Genomic DNA, 16,727 nt, shown 5'->3' with positions numbered 1-16,727 from the left:
ACTCAATATTCCCATAATTCGAGAAAGAATAGAAAAAAGATGAACGAGAAGCATATAATTTACGACGACGAGCAACATGACCGGCAATTTCGTCTATAGTAAGGAACGACTTACACATATGGAATTTGATGAGTGCAACCAGGACGGAATAAGATGCGGGACACAAAGGAAGATATATTTTAGGAGAATTCGAAGTAGCCGATCAAGGGAGGAATTCTTTTGAACCGTACAGCTATGGATATTGCAAAAAAGAACATCGTAGGACCGGTTTCAGCAACAACGATCATAAAGATGAGTCGGGGAATAACTTAAGCTTTTATGGGACAATGATGACGGTAGGGCCAGAAGGTCATGGAAGAATGATGGCTGCTATAACGAATAAAAATCGAATGATTCATTCACAGATGGTATGTGTGGCAGTTACGTATTAAATGAAATAGAGTTCAATATATTACAATGAACAAAGATAACAATGGCCAATTTGCATTTTTCTGCGCAGAGAAGGATGTCATATATTTGAAAGTATATATAATACAATGATTGAATTAACAAATATAATGTAAATACATTTTAAATACGATGTGAATTTATACTCAGGGAGTGGGCAATTTTAACTTTGTAATGTTACTTGTTATCATTGTAATATTGAATATACCAAAAGGTCCACAGCTGCCATGAATAAGGAGTACGACAAAGCCTCTGCAACTTTATTACATTTATTACGAGATCGATACTTGAATAACTTTAAAATTTGATATCAGCAATTTGTTTTATACGCAATAAAGTTATTTATATTATTACTTACAAGTAGCATTTGGTTGCGTATTTATGGCATTATCATAAAAGGCAAAATGAAGCACGGTTAAATAAACGTTAAAAGCATTCGTACACGTTCGTACGATCCAGTTATACTCGGGGTCTAATTGACCGTTTTCGTTCATTGCACTAATTATTCTTTACCTAAACATCGATTAACTTAAGAAACGTTTATGTACAAGAAGAGTAAAGTTAAAGCGGGATTTAAATTTCATGGTTAAAATTTTTATTGCAAATTTTTGTCACTTATCAGCAGTCAATTTGAAAAGTCAACTCGATGGTGTTTCGTTGTTTCTCCGCCGATGTCACGACGATCGGTCGTGACGTAATACGAAATACTCGACAGTCAGAAAGGTCTGGGGGTCTGCTGTGTGACCTTGCAGTGTTTGTAAACAGACACACGTTGCCGTTTCAAAGTGTTGAAGAACAGGACGGAATCGCTATCGAACAAAGCGTGTGGCGAAGGATTCATTGAAGGGACACGTTAAGGAAGAAAACCAGTGCGAGTCATGGAAGTAGAGCCTATGTGTATCGCGGAAAACGAAACGGTGAGTCGACAATTTGTACAAACGATGAGGTGACAACGTGCTCGCGTGACGCAAACTGCCATGAAAATCAGGCAACAAGATTACGCGCTTTAAACAGATTACACCATGTTGTGCAAAGAGGGCGCGCGTATAAAGTCTTCATTTTTTTACAACATTAATCGTTTCTTAGAATTGCCAACAAAGGGCGTTGTTTCTTTCCTTCGACGTCCAGACCCGTGAGATCGTTGATTTGGCAAGGGGTTCGTGGGGTGGGAGGGGGAACATGCACAGCCAAAGGGTGGCTATTTGCTCGTGTGTGCTATTTCGTGGTAAGTTGACGTTTGATGTCGCTGCTTCGTTTTCTTTCGCATTCTTGTCGTCTGATCGCGCCACGTGTCGTTTCGTTTGGTTTCGTCTTCGCTCAGAAGATGTCGCTATCGTCTTCGGAAAGTCATATGATCATCAGGCGCGGAATATACTGGAGTCCATCACGGATAAAGTTAATGTTTAGTACTGTTTGTCTTGTGAAATTTTGTGTAATATAAAATAGAAGGAAACTATGAAGTTTATAACCACATTAAAACCTTAAATAATGTAAGTAGGAACAAGGTCAACTGAGTTCTAATTGTAAGTGGAAAAGAGAAGTGCTCCAGTTCCTTGCGACTATTTGAATCGATCACAAAAACGAGTCGGAAGTTCATGCCATACGTTCGTAATCGATCACGAAACTAGTGACAGTTGAAAGAAATCAAATTGCACGCTACCTTCATACAAATTGTAGATATTCCGGAAAAGTGAAGCGCACAGTATAAACAATTTTGATCTCGATTTGGATGTCACGAGATTCGGTAAATCGCCGTTTCGCGTCGCGACGGTCGTTCAACTATTACCGGTTGTACCGTTCGGGCACCGGTATCGAACACCACATCCCTGAACACAACGTTTTAGCCCGTCAACTGCGCAGTTGACACAGCTCACACGTCGCGTAGCACCGGTGAGTTTTCTTCAGATACATTTATTTCATTTCTTTCTCGATTCATAGCGGTCCACGTTAATTTAGTTAGCTATAAACTCTCGCGCATATTTATCACGGACCAGACCGTAGAATTACCTCTTGTTTTTCGAACACCTTATATACATACCATTTCCGAACGATACCCTGTTGATTCTCTCCCGGTTAAATCGAGAATTACGCACGCTCGCTTTTACGCCGGTGCATATCGTAATTTCTGATTCCCGCGCGACACAAGCATTTGAAATTGGTAGAGGCTAGTAAAATTCATATCGATGTTGTTGCGTTCGAAATGCCGGTCGATCGCTTTTACTGCTACCGTTATACTTGGTCGCCCACACGCGACGCTACTGCGCAATTCAACGGTGTGCATCTAATTCGGAGGGAAAACGGTGTCCTTAACCCTTCTGACTTGACACTGTACGGTCGGATGACTGACCCTTCGATCTTGAGGGATCAACTACTCGCAATTTTCAAATTTTAGAATTCATAAATTTTTAGGTTTAGATTTTCGAATTTGCAAATTGCTAAACTTGATGAACTAAAAAATTGATAGTAGAGTTTTTTATGGTGAATCAAATGTCAGGTTGGAAGGACCCTCTGTGAAGTATGCTGTTTCCCTTACAGAGTATACATTGTAAATTATTTGTTTATCCAAGATGTAAGAGTCTGTGATCACCGTAATGATTTTCTTAGAACCGTTATCCGCACGTGACGCTGCTGCACAGTTGTACGCATCTAATTAAGGTGGAGACAGGTGCCCTTAACCCTTTGCGGATTTTCGACCTGGATATTATGCATGCACGGCTATATTGTTCCTCTTCTAAAGTACTAATCTCGAATGTTTATTTGTGTCAAGATTCATAATTCATAAGAGCTTGCAAATCATAATAATAATTTCCGTTGCATTCATATATACGGGCTTATCGTTCTCAAAGGGTTGTTCGTAGAAACTTAACTGCGGGTGTACGAGTTTAAAGGGGCTGTTAGCCTCTTATCCGATTCGCAATTGGCGATAAACGGTTTTGCGTTTCAGCGATTTCGCGCCCCGTTTCACGTAACCCGTTCGAAATCGAAGCGGAGTTTCGTATTGTTCGAACGATGCGACACGTTCGGTAAAATTGAACGGGTCGCGATCCGGTCACGCTCGCGAGCTTCCAGAATGCCCGAGAATATTTTTGATTGGGTAATCAGAGCGAAACGGTCCGGCTGGAAAGGTTTAAGTGGCAAAATTTAAGCGGCGTTCGTTGCCCTTTCGTCACACCATGCAGCTTTTCACTGTAATACCGTTTTACTCCCGACACTTTACGGTAATGGTTCCGGAGAGTTCCCGTTCGATCGGAAGAAACCCAATGTACCTCGTTCCGTTCGAGTAATCGTTCTTTCTTCGATCCTACGATGTTCAAACTATGTCGTGGACTTCTTCCAATTACCTCGTCAAAATGCTCAAATTTCCTATTATATCTTTCAATATTGCACTACAGTCTGAAATATTTCCGTAGCTCGACTTCTGTCTGATCTGAGATTTCTTTGGGTTCGAACTGTTCTTGGACTCAGACAAGGCTGTTGAGAAATTTTTCACAATTCTAGGTTCTTTATAAGATCTTAAGTCTAGGTTCTCAAGTCTATCTTTTCTCTTATAAGCATATGTTTAAGGGTTTTCCAAATTTTCTGTATTATAACGATTATCTATAAGGTGTTAACTCAGGTCTGAAATAAATTGGGTCGGGAATGGAGTTTCTCGAAGACTGACACTAGACAGTCTTATATACGCTTAGCTCGATCGGAGCGAACTAGCTGCATTTCCAAGGAGTTTCATAGGCGGTGTTCCGATCACTGTCTCCTATCGAGATCTCGATACGTTTGCAAACCAATCGAAGCGTGGAGAACAGCGGCATCGCAACGACAGATGTTCCCCGTGTCGTAAATCTTTTACGACAGTTGCTTATCGGTACGAGTTCGCGTTCCTTCCATCAGACTTCCTCTTCTTCGCTTTCCTTCCATAAACTTTCCTCTCTCCATGGAAAGAATCGCTGAATGAGTGACTGCGTTTTACTAGCGCAGACTTATTGCTTTTAAATTACAATCTAACTTTCCCAAGGTCTAGGTTGCAATATATCTAAATTTCAATTTACATTATATCCCAAGTACGTTCACAAGTCTCTTCCAATCTGTGTCACTTCTAGCATAGGTCCACGTTTTCATTGGTCAAATATTTCCTTAGTTCTACGTCGCCCTTTAGATCTTAATTGTTCTAGACTTAGCTTCGAGTCCATGTTTCACTAGGTCCAGATTATCTTACAGTTTCACAGGCGAAGTCGATAAAGAAAAAGACAGAAAGTAGTGTCAAAGAAATACGTGACAACCGATCAAAACGTGAGGCCACAAGTAGCTACCGCTATCGGAGGACGTGCAGACTGGGAGTATATGATTTTCTTGTGTAAAACGAACGAATCACATGCTCGATCGCGCTAGATGTATATTAGACTGTAAATGGAAAGTTCGATCGACAGGGGGTCGCGAATTTCACGCGGGAATCGGTTATCGCAGGTAGATTTACGGGATTTTCGTGGCGGTGCTATGATTTCAGCGTGCAGCTCTGCCATTGTATTCGCGGGATCTCCCTCGTTCATTGTTACGTAGCGGCGTCGGTGGCACGGTTGGAAAATTACGAGGCTTCCTTCTCCTCTTCCTCTCTCGCCGTTTCTCTTCCGGTCGCGTTAGTCTCGCGGCGAACAATGACGTGGAAAAGCCCAAGGAGTCTTTAAAGCGCGTGTCCTCGTGTCCCGTCGCTTTTTTCTCACCTCCATTTTTCCTACCATATATTGTTATTCTTCAGCTGCAATGATTCGGTGATATGTACGATATACTGTTCCGACAACGTTCTTTTCAAAGATCCGATAAACAGCTCACAAATTTTAGTCCTATTTAAACCTTACGAATTCAGAACAGGTTGATTAAGGTGGGTAATGTTTCACACAGCTAAGTACAGATTGAATGCACTCTTGAAAAAAAGACACGTGTTGATACGCGACCGCGTATACCATTATCAAACAGTAAGAGGTTATTCGCATTAATCTTCGAGTCGTGCGAGGACCAAGAGCGTATGACCTCGCATTGTTCGATAGCGATAGTCGCGAATCGAAATGAAAATCGAAGAAATCTAAATGAAAGGTTGATTTAAGATGATAGGTTAACACTTGGCGATATCCACGTATCGATTGACGCAATTTAACGACGATTTCGATGGAGAAGTTCTCGTCCAAGTGGTCGTTCGCAGCCGCGAGAATCGCTTTGTAGGTCAGCGTCGAAAGAGCGGCGTAGGATCGTGCAACCTTCGACGAACGGAGGTAATAATAAGGTTGTATGCCCTCGGTGGATCCAGTAACTGTGCCGTGCATGCTCGATGCTTTACACAATGAGAGAGAAGACCGTCGTAACGTCGTGGCATCGTTCTTCGTGATATTATAGGATCGTAACGGCGAATTATAGAGTCGCCGCGTGCGGGACTACATTAATTTTATTTATGTTTTCCGAAGTGGCTCGAATAATCACTGAGAGACTTCAGGAGGAATATTTTGTGGAAACGATCCGAAGAGGAGGTAACAAGTAGGCGTTCAACGTGCTAACAAGTTTTAACCTGCAGAAATTTGTTGTAAGGGAAGAGGGTCAGAAAAAGTTAGCCAATTGCTCGAGTCGAAATTAAGATTGAAAGTATAAGAGGAAAGGGTGCGGGAAGATTTCGGTGTAATAGAGAGGGAATCAGGGGTTGGAAAAGATGGCTAACGCGTTTAAGAGAGTCTCGCTAAGGCAGTCCCGGAGTAATTCCGTTAATAATGAAAATTAATTGAACGACGAGTTCTTTCCGTGAAATTCGAGAGTAGCCCAAGCTCGCAGGAAAGAGATAGAACCCGTACCTTTGTAATTAAAGGCCCTCCACTAGAAAGCTGATCGTCTGAAAGTTGTTCCGCGAAGGCGGAGGAACGGAGCGGTCGTTAATGAATGGCATTTTCGTTGTTGGTTTCGAATTGACCGTAAGCTCGCTGGAAAACCTGCTGCTTCTTATCTCGAACCTCGTCGTTTCTTATTTAATGCTGTCACCCGATAATTTTGTTACTCGCACCACGCGAACACGCTCGGACATTATCGAGAAGGCGACGAAGATGGAGGGTGGTTTTATTGTCGTCTTACGACGAGCGAAATGAATCGAACAGGCAGCCGGACGCGGTGTGCAAATACTTCATTAGCGTCGAATTTAGATTCAACGGATACGTAAAGGAATTTTTATTCGCGGAAATTCGAACGCTTCATGGTTGGTCGGCTCGATCGATGCCGCGTTAGAATTGTTTATATTTCAGCTTTGTCTTTGAGGGAATTTCGCGTGAAACGAACGTCGCGAGATTTCGCCGGTGAAAATTTCCTTTGTGTCGAATAACTTTGTCGTGGAACAAGTCGTTCGTGTTATTCTTCTTCTGCTTTCCATATGAATTTCAGCCTACGGGACGAATAAACGTTGAAAAGTTCCTTGAGCATGAAATACGTTGCTTGGCAAATAAGAACGACCGTTGTTTGTATCGATAAAGAGGTTCGATTATCGGGAACGAGAGAGTATATCGGTTCAGCAATTCGGATTGCTTATCGAAGCGAAACTTGTATTCGGTGGTGAACTGTTTCGACCGAAACAAATTTTACAATTTTTAAATTTACAGAATTTCAAATCCTTGAATTTCTGTCCCTGTAAAAATTCTCTATATCCTAAATTTCTCAACCTATAAATTTCAACGTCCTCTCTGTAGCGACGATAGGTTTCACCTCCATCACGGTCGATGTCCACGCACACTATTTTTTTAACCCATTCTACCAGGTAGATCGCCTTTGACAGGATCGTAGGACATGCATCGTTCGTTCGTTCGTTGCGTAAATCGTGGCGCGTACACATGCTAACGTCGATTAGACGCGCGCGTTCACGCCGTTAGATTGAATCACGCTCGACGCGGAACGTAGAGCCTTGGCATCAAGCGAGCCGCGTAACCTGGCCTTTGCGCTCGAGAAATACGCGTAAGAGGGAATCGTCCGACGAGCCGCGAAGCTACAAAGCCACTGTACTCGATTGTGTACAATGTGGTTTACTAGCTTCCGGTTTCTCCGACCGCGATGTCTATCGAGCATCCGATTTGATCGTGTCGGAGAAATCTTCTCCGATCATTTCCCCATTGTTTGATCACCTTTGTTCAACTCGTGCGATGCTTTGACGAGAATATTTCAAAGTAAACTCGTAAAATTGTGGGAAGGTTCGACTTGGATTCACCCCCAGGCTCTTCTCAAAGTTCTTCCTAGGTATTTCGTAGAAGATTTCCTAAGAATCGGTTTCCCCAAAATCGAAGGCAAGCGTCTTCGCTTGCATTTATTTTTAGCCGAAGGAAGCATATTTCATCTCGGTCAAACGCGAGTACGTGCAACGTAGCAGACGTTCACCTGCCAAATCTGAAGTAGAAATATTTTTCCGACGAGTCACGTCGCTAAAAGGGTTGGAATAATAAGTGACAAGCAGATATTAACCGTTCCGTCGATAAAACGTGTCGAATACGTAAAATCGACGCTTTTAGACGATGTCGGGCAGACGAATCCCGGAAACGAGCAAGCGTTCGTTCGACGATCGCGGATACATGTCAGCGCATAGCGGGTGAAATTGTCAGGCGCAGGGACGATGATGCAGGTATCATGGCGTTCGCGATAGGGGCGGCCAGGAAATCGACGGAAGTGTCAGTGTCAGTGTCAGTGTCAGCAGGGTAGAGATTTGACGGGTATTCTAGCCGTTCGCGAAAGGGTACGCTCGACAAACTGCGCGACCCAAATAACTTGAAAAGGGTTACGAAATCGACGGTCCATCTTTCGATTATTAACCTTCTCACTTGCTATTTACTCTCCTTACACGCTTCGTTCGGGACTCTCCTTTCATTGATTATTCCGTTAAACTGAATTCGAGGCGTCGGTTTGAAGTTGCAACAGTGACCCCCACGGCAGTCGACGCGTTAATTATATTCTTGGCTTTAAAGCACGGTCTCGAGGCTAGCGGTAGAGGCGGCTCGCGTGCACGCTCGAAATCCTTACAGTTTACCATCTTCTGTCTCTCTTACATCCTTACTTCCTGTATCACTCTACTTATCACAGAACATCAATTCCATTTTCTACCCACAAAGCCTGGCGCGTCGAGAGCAAAAGAAGAAGGGTAGCCAGACACTCGAAAGGGTGAGAGCGAGAAAGAGGGTGGAGACGGGTAAAGGAGTCTGGGAAACGGTCGAGGAAAAGAAAGAGGATTCAAGGAGATTTAATACCAGATAGGATTGAGAGGAAAAGATAGGACCGAAGGTAAACAGCTCCCCTAAAAGGGGCAGAATTTGTATTTTGTCACCCGTGAGCACATGCATAGCTAAGCCTGCGGCTCTGCCTCTGCTCGTCGCAACAACTGTGCTCCAGGGACGTGTAAATTTTAACTGGTCGTGCGCGCCCGCTGGAGACACTCTTATCCTCTACGTGCGTTGTATTAACTTGTTCTTCGTTTTCCTGACTTTTTGCGGGGACATTAAAGCGTCTCCTCGGGTCAGCCCTGAAAGATGCTTTCCTTCTCTGAGCTGAAACCGTCAACCCTTTATCGCAAAATTCGCCCGGAAGGCGAATAAACAGCCTAAGCTGTTAAGTGTGACTCGATTTACAGATTTGCTATCTTGACTGCTGGAAATAAAACGAGTTTACGGTACTTCTTTTTCCCGTCGTTAAGATTATCTAAACTTTTATGGACGGAAAATTCACTTCCGAAAATGGTTAGTTTTCACGTCTTCGTAGAACATCGAAGTCAAGAAAGCAATGGTCCCGAGGGAGTCGTCGGTTTTTTTTCTGAGAGTCCTATGAACATTACTCGATGCACCGGTGAAAATTCGTTGACGTTGCTCAATAAACGGCAACGCGCTTAGGCAACCTCTCGCGATAAGGGTTTCACGTAGAGCTTTTAGCGGTCCTAGCCAAAGCTGCTCTCCGTGACTCAATAAGCTTTTGTTTCCATTGAAAACGTTGGACGTTGTTCCCCTGCTAGCTTCAACAAACTCGTTTGAGATATTAATCAGAGGTAGGAAGAAACAACGGATCAAGCGGTATTACGCCACCGTAGGGACTCGTATCATCCGCTTTCAGATCTCGATGCTACTCTGTTTCATCGTTGTTATATCCCGATTTTACGACTCGTGATTTCAGCTGGAAAAGGAAATGGTGCTGTGCACGATCTTTCGAGGTTCGTGTTGCTTGCTTTCAAAAAAAATATACGTCGTGCTTTATCCGTGCAAATTGATTTGAATGTTGCTGGACAATTTTTATGGGAATTTTTATCGCACCGAGTGCGATATTATGCAACTGCAATTGTTTGAGGGATTTTTTTTTATTTTGGGAAAATCATGACTGTACGGAAAGCTACGTTAAATTTCATGAAAATTTGATGTGTATTTTAATGACTCTTTTGTTGCAGGAGGGATCTCGCGGTGATCGGAAAGAGGGGGGAAAGAGGGGACGCAAGCCTGGAAGGAAGGCGTCCGAGAAGACGGATATGAAAGCCAAGCTCGGTAAGAAATTTCTCTTCTAAATGCATAAATATTTGGTATATTATATAAAAACAGTCCTGATAAAATATTCATCTCTTCATACAGTTTTATCCTGATCGAAGATTCGTTAAATTACTTTATCCGAGGCTGTTTCGTGTCGGACAAGGTGTATCCATTTCCACGCTTTTGGTCGTGTTTAGTCGCGAACAATCTCTTCTCGATAGAAATCCCTCCGGTTCTCAGACGTCTTTCGAGGATCTGGCGAAGCTTTCTTCGAAGGCTCTCTTTACGGACAGCTTCTAAAAAAGAACGTCCGCGTGGAGAAAGCGGCGGGAACGTTTATTGCCGCGTAAAAGCCGAGCTTAGTGAGCCGTAGACGCGATAATAGCCCGCGACCCTTGATCGTAAAGGGCTTTATCGCGTCGCGGTCCCCGTATCGACGAGAAATTTGCAATATCCTGGCAGCAGGCTATTACGATCGATTTTGTCCGTCGCCCTGTCTTCTCCATGAATCCGTGATCGGAAACGTTGCCACAGTGCTAAACGAATAGCATCGTTACCATTCTTCAGGGGCGATATATCTTCCGTCAAATTTTAACCCTCGCACCATCTATCTTGTCATAGTTAAATCTGTTGTTTCTGTTCTTCGAAATTGACAGTCAATTCGATCTTGTATTTCTAAACCGCGATACAGAAGGTGAACGTCCTCGGAAGTATTTGAACGAAATATCGACGCCGAGTACCCGAAGTTGTCTTTAGTTTGAAGGATCTCGTCTTACTGTTTAATGTAGGGGTTTACATTTCGCAATATAAATTTGCGGTAGACAAAGTATTAACTAGTCGCGCAGCCAAATATTTCTCCTGGCTACACTTTGTTGACTTTAACACGTTACCGGTATCGTGCATTTTTGCAGTCGTGACGTTGTACTCGTAGTATTTCTTGCGGCACGGTTCGACGTCGCGAATATTTCCCTTTCTCGCGGAACTCGTGTAAGAAAAGCAGAATTTCGAAAGTATCGTATGTTAGGATTTCGTTACGCTTATCTCGCAAGTACCAGACTTTGCGTCGCAAATCCCTATTTTGAATTATTAACGCAGCCTGCACACTGCACGCGTGCTGCACTTGATTTTCGCAGAAACGCGTGGCAAAAGGATCCAGCCTGCATAGCAGTGGCCTGCTTGTTTAATTTTTCTCTTAGTACCTTGTGTAGCAGTCTTTATGGAAGAATCATTTTTCTTACTGTTTATTTCAATAGGTTGTGTAAAATAAATTGAAAGATAGCAAAGTGGTGTACGTACCAGGTGTGTGCGTTTCTATACAGTTTTACGAAGCACTTCTATCGCGTCGATATCGAGGTCTCACGTTTTCGCATTTTCCCGTTTATTTTTACAGAACGAAGCCGACAGAGTGCGAGGGAGTGTCGTGCTCGAAAGAAGTTAAGGTATCAATACCTCGAAGAGTTGGTAGCCGACCGAGAAAAGGCTGTGCTTGCTTTGCGGAAGGAGTTGGAGATGGTAAGCTAACCTTTCTCCCGCATGATTAATTTTTCCTGTTACTAAAAAAACAAATGGAAGTTACAGATTTTTTCTCGCGGGTAATTTCGTTATGTAAGAAAACCCGTTGAGTATTTTATGCAAGTACATTGTTTTAATCGAAAAAGGAGTAGGTCGCATCACATTGTACATGTACATTCTGTTTCTCGTTGCATACCGAGACCGTATAAATCTTGCGCGTAGAAAAGTTTTCACGAATACCGTGGTTGAATTATGCGTCTATTATTCGGTACAACTTTTTACGCTGCGAACGTTTTTAAAGTCCTATGTAGCCTCGATTATGCAACCGTCTTTCCAGAAGAACTACGGTTTCTATAGAAATTTCGCGGGGTAACGTTTCTATTTCCCGCGCGTTAATATCGTAAATTCTTCGGCTAAGGCAGGAATATACAGAGCGCAAAGTTTTCTTGAGGAACCATAAACATGTCGTGCACTTTTATCTTTTTATCTGGTAAGACTTCAAGTTCACGGAATTAGTTTTACTGTTTGCGAAAGCAACCCCTAACTTCGAATACGTGTACGTGTTTCGAATCGTCTCATGAAAATAGCTCCGTCATAATACGACAGGTAAGATTAAAATTTATTGATCATACAAAAAACTACCACCGGGTCGTATCGAATAAATTATTTTGCAGGTTCTCGTTTGATCCAAAACGAATGAACTTAACGAAAGAAGAGGATCCTCTCCTGCACAGCCTCCATCCTTGAATCTTTCCAGATCCTTTTCAAAGATCCCCAGAATGTCGTGGTATAATAAATAACGTCCGATCGCGTGTCACCTGTATATCATGTAACAATTGTTCGTTCTTCTTTCAGTATCGGCAGTGGGGACAAGAATTGGACGCCGGACGAGTTCCCGAAGGGCTACAAGCGATGCTGGAGGAGTTTGGCTCCTTGAAACGGGAGAAAGTGGTCAACTAACCCTGAACAGAGAAACACACGAGTCACGAACATCGAGAGCTCCGCACATTCTTTATATGTCTCTCTTTTCTCTTTTTTTCTGCGATCGTTTTCTTCTTTCTGACAAACGAGCTTTGTTTCGGCGTTCAACCGGCGTTCTTCGAACCGAAGAATACCACTGGACAATTCACGTGACAAATTCGGATTCTTCTTCAACGACTCGTTCGAGGTCTTCTGTCTGCCGCGTTTTTTTTCCACTGAACAAACTCCCATTGGGACCATCCGTGGAAACAACAGTCCTTGTCCCGCCTCGTTTCTACGATTCTGTTCTGCTTACGTACAAAACTAGTCCTCGTCTATTCCCTTTTTTCCGTTGTCTTCTCCCTGTTTCCTTTTTTGTGATAGTAACTCGCGGTTCGACGTCGTTGTTTCGTCGTTTATGTACAGCGAAATTGTTCGTGTCCCCTCACCCCTTGCCCCTTGTTATTTTTCACCCCTTAAGTTAAACTATTTTTGTTATCTTTGAGACGCAACGATAAAGCTGATCAAGTTAGCGATTCCGTAGACAAGCGATGCCACGTACCTGTGATTTTGCACCGCTGATGCTGCGTTAACGAATTTGCCATCCCATCTGTTGGGATATTTACAAATCTCTTTTTGTAAACAACGCAGCGTTCAAACTCGCATCGGCGATAGGAAATATAGCAACGTTCGTTCCGTTGTGATTTCTTGTCGTCGTGCGTTAGTTGCTCGACTTGACGCGTATTGCGAAATTAAAAATATACGTCTCGTATAGCTCCATCGGCGCGGAATCCCAACGACAAAAATTTCTCTTCCACATCGAGTCAGTCATCGTTGCAGCGACATCACAAATAGGTATATACCTCTTTCATCGTGATTGTTAAGGAGAATATGAACAGACAAAAAAACGTTTATATATCCCTGTTACGCGATGAACGATCGTTGATCGCTGTGTATCATAGTCGGAGAGATAAAGGTAACGTAGTATTCCCTGTTCGGTGACTCTTGTCATTCTATAGGTGTATTCGTTGAACGATTTAGGCCTTGCTATTGTCACTTCTTTTCTCATCGAATTATCGCCAGGAGCGTTTTCCTTAATTTCGATTTTAATTTGGACTCGCTGACGCAAGCGAGGGACGTTTTTATGGAAGCGGTATTTTTATAAGACGGTGTAAAAGCTATCATTTTGTACAGATTATTGATATTTCGGAAATATATATATATTTATATATATATAGAAGATATATCTGGAGAAAGTCTAGTGAACGAATAAAATGAATATTTTTAAAGAAACTTATTCCGTTTTATATCCTGACCAAATTTTTGTTCTATTCTGTTAATGTAGTTTTCTTTTCGGTACGAGCGAACAATGCGTTAGAAATCGCTATGCAAGTGGAAAAGAGACGATTAGTCGGACAATGGTGTAGTGGAGCCAAAATTTTGAAAATGTATTTGTCTTCTGCGCCATTACAGGGATAGAAGTCGGGCAGTTTTGTATGCAAATGATATTTCGAACGTTACAATTTTCCGTTACATTCTGGGTGAAACGCAAATTTGCATATTTTGCCCGTGAAATATGTTCGACACGAAATCTCTTGTTCGATTTACGCAGATTGCAACGCAATCTCGTACTGATATTATCCGGCGCGTCGAAACAATGTCACTACCGTATGATAAAAGAATAAAAAACTAAAAAAGTGTGGAAAGGAAAAAGGGAGGAAAAAGCGATCAGTATCGCTGGCTCGTATATCTGCGAGCGTATGCAAAATGTAGCTATTGAAGTCTTCCTGACCGAACCAGGCCAGGTCAAACGGTAAAAGTGTCGGTAATAATAATAATTGAAAGATACCAGCTGACCCGTATACTAAGAATAAAGTATTATTTCAGTGGTCGAATGAAGTAGCGCGTGCGTTATTCAAACGAGAAGTTTGAAAAAGATACTGATCCCTCGATATTTAACTTCGCGACGAGCAAAAAACGTGAACGAATAAAATCGATCGCGTTCATATAAGGATCTCATCTTTTTTTCAGAGATACTGCAGCGAACCCGTCGGTATCCAATGAAAGGAAAATTGGTTTTTTAATTTATATCTTAATTTTAGCCGGTATTATTAGGAAAGCTATGACTACTGTCGCATAAATCCTGAACGTTTTCCATTTTTAAACCCCCGGATGCATTCATCTCGCAAAAAAGAAATTAATAAAAAGCCGACAGTAAGGACATGAAATTACGAATAAAAAGGGTGCAGTAATTCTATAATCTGGTACAATGCTCGAGAGCTTTTTTTCTGGTCGGCTTTTACGAGGTCTTAACTCGCCCGCGTTATGAATTTGAAAATGTATCAGCAGGCCGTAAAATTTCTGTTCATTTTCAGCGAAATTAAGACAGTTTAATACGCTCGAACGGACGTAATCGCGGCTGTTGGAACTTCAACCGTGAAAGTATCCAATAAAATACTATTTTATTATCTGTGCTTTTCCGCTTGTTCACGGTTACCGGGTATCGTTTCACGCGTGTTTTCTCATAAAGTTTACATTCTATTTCCTGGGATTTCGACGCGTGATACTGTCGCGCAGCACCGCTGGATATTCTGTCAGTGTATATACAAGAAAATATTGCCACGATCTAACGCACTGCTGCGACCAGTTGTTCGAAACGGTGCGTAAGTTTGGAGTTCGGTACGTTTTTATAACTTTCATGAAATAAAATGCTACTAGTTCATGGTGTCGTATTCTGGGCGATGTCGTGAAGAATATGTCCTGCACAATTCCTTGTGTAACCTCTTTGAATGTCTCGAATTATGTCGCAATGAAAAATAATACGAAAACTTTTGGATGTGGATTTTGTTCTTTTAGCAATCTATATTTGAAACACTAATGCAGCCCCGTTCGATCGTCTTCGTTTATAAATTTCTGAAAGTGCAGAATGCATGAGGTAATAACAATCTAGTTTCTCGTGAAAGAGCAAGAAGTGGCTGTTCTTTGTGGGATACAGATCAAACAAAATCTTAAGCGAGCCTAAAGCTCTCGAGGGACCTTCATTCTCAAAGGCCCCGGCTGAGTACATATTTTATACACCGTAGTCCATTTCTTGTATCCTCCCTTGTGACCGAAATATTCGACCCGCCAATAAATGAATTTTTTAACGATTTTATATTCTTTCGTCTCAGGAAAATAGACATTTTCGATTGTTTCGTTTGGCAATTTAATTTTGGAAAGCGGGTCGTTGCAAACTCATGCACCTCTTTTCTCAGATGACGTATTCGTAACTCTGCCACCTTTCTTTATAACTTTTCATACTTCATTCGCATAAGATAATCTGCACGAAGCAGAATTTCACAAAGTTTCAAATGTTACAATTGAATTTCATGAAAAGATTTTGAGTGCACACGTTTTACCAAGATATCGTTAAACATTTGCACCGTATGTAAAGAAACGGTTTTCCAATTTGACCGATTTACGATTGACCGAATCGTAAAGCCCTTACCTAGGCAGGATCACCCAGCCCGATATTTGATTCTCTATCGCGTTAGCCAAAAGCAAACCCGGACGACGCAGCAAATTGCGCGTAAACCTGACACTAATTTTCCGTTCGGTTTACGCCGTCTACCACTCGATACCTCATCTCGCCATATCTCGAAGGTTAAAATTCAGACGAACCGTTTGATGGTTACCATTCGATGCACGTGCCTGACTCGTTCGATCTCGGAGAACGTCACCTGGCTGATCATAACGTTATCTATTCCATTTCGTAATTTACGATTCAACGAAAGTTCCCGAGCCGTTTGGAACTTCTGTTCTTGCGAATCGTCGGCAGGAATCCGGCACAGGCGAGAAGTATCGCTACTGGAATTCCATAAGTCGGGCAAGAAGTATAACTCCGGTATTATTCGTAGCGGTATTAAAGGATAAAATTTATAGGTCGAGTTTCGGTTATAAACTTGGCAGATATTTCGCCGAAAACGAAACAATGGTCTCTTGCTGTTACTTTTTTAAAGCTCTTCGATATTCTTTCTTGCTCGGTGCTTTTTCGGTGTAATTGGTAAAGGGTAGGTTTAAGTAGAAGATTCGGGAGGACAGAAGAGAGAATTCGATAGTAACGAGGGAGTCGAAGAAATCCACTGCTCGTTCAACCATGGCCCGTCGACGGAAGAAGCTTAAATGGTTCTTGCAGCGACCAACCAGGGTCTAAATGTGTCAAAACTTTTTAACGAGCTCGTTAAGCAGCCACAAACGACGAAGAATTAATTATCACCGAAAGGACGACGCTGTCCCTTCGGCCTACCTTTCTCTTCCTTCTTCGCAAAC

General features: G+C 42.3%; 1 protein-coding gene and 2 long non-coding RNA genes across 4 annotated transcripts; 1 reads left to right on the top strand and 2 right to left on the bottom strand.

Annotated features, from left to right (window-relative positions):
* Positions 1-480: 480 nt before the first annotated feature.
* Positions 481-1,020, bottom strand: LOC105662000 (uncharacterized). Its single transcript, XR_001095350.2, has 2 exons — positions 806-1,020; positions 481-705 (listed from the first exon to the last, which is right to left on the bottom strand). It is a non-coding gene; the product is annotated as an uncharacterized LOC105662000 (long non-coding RNA).
* A 155-nt stretch (positions 1,021-1,175) lies between these two features.
* On the top strand, positions 1,176-13,712 carry REPTOR-BP (REPTOR-binding partner). 2 transcript variants are annotated; one of them, XM_012281336.2, is made up of 5 exons: positions 5,867-5,964; positions 9,604-9,640; positions 9,872-9,965; positions 11,338-11,459; positions 12,315-13,712. In XM_012281336.2, the coding sequence occupies exons 1-5, from the start codon at positions 5,882-5,884 to the stop codon at positions 12,417-12,419; spliced, it is 441 nt and encodes a 146-aa protein (XP_012136726.2). In that variant the 5' UTR covers positions 5,867-5,881; the 3' UTR covers positions 12,420-13,712. The 2 variants fall into 2 exon arrangements, with proteins under 2 accessions (XP_003701600.1, XP_012136726.2); XM_003701552.3 differs by lacking the exons at positions 5,867-5,964; positions 9,604-9,640 and adding an exon at positions 1,176-1,364.
* On the bottom strand, positions 1,711-2,337 carry LOC105661999 (uncharacterized). The gene is made up of 2 exons (XR_013040128.1): positions 2,108-2,337; positions 1,711-1,821 (listed from the first exon to the last, which is right to left on the bottom strand). It is a non-coding gene; the product is annotated as an uncharacterized LOC105661999 (long non-coding RNA).
* Positions 13,713-16,727: the final 3,015 nt, after the last annotated feature.

The sequence above is a fragment of the Megachile rotundata genome, chromosome 12 (genome assembly GCF_050947335.1).
Source record: "Megachile rotundata isolate GNS110a chromosome 12, iyMegRotu1, whole genome shotgun sequence".
Classification (NCBI taxonomy): Eukaryota; Metazoa; Arthropoda; class Insecta; order Hymenoptera; family Megachilidae; genus Megachile; species Megachile rotundata.
Note: the sequence above shows the minus strand (reverse complement) of the source record. Positions and strands in the feature narration are given on the sequence as shown.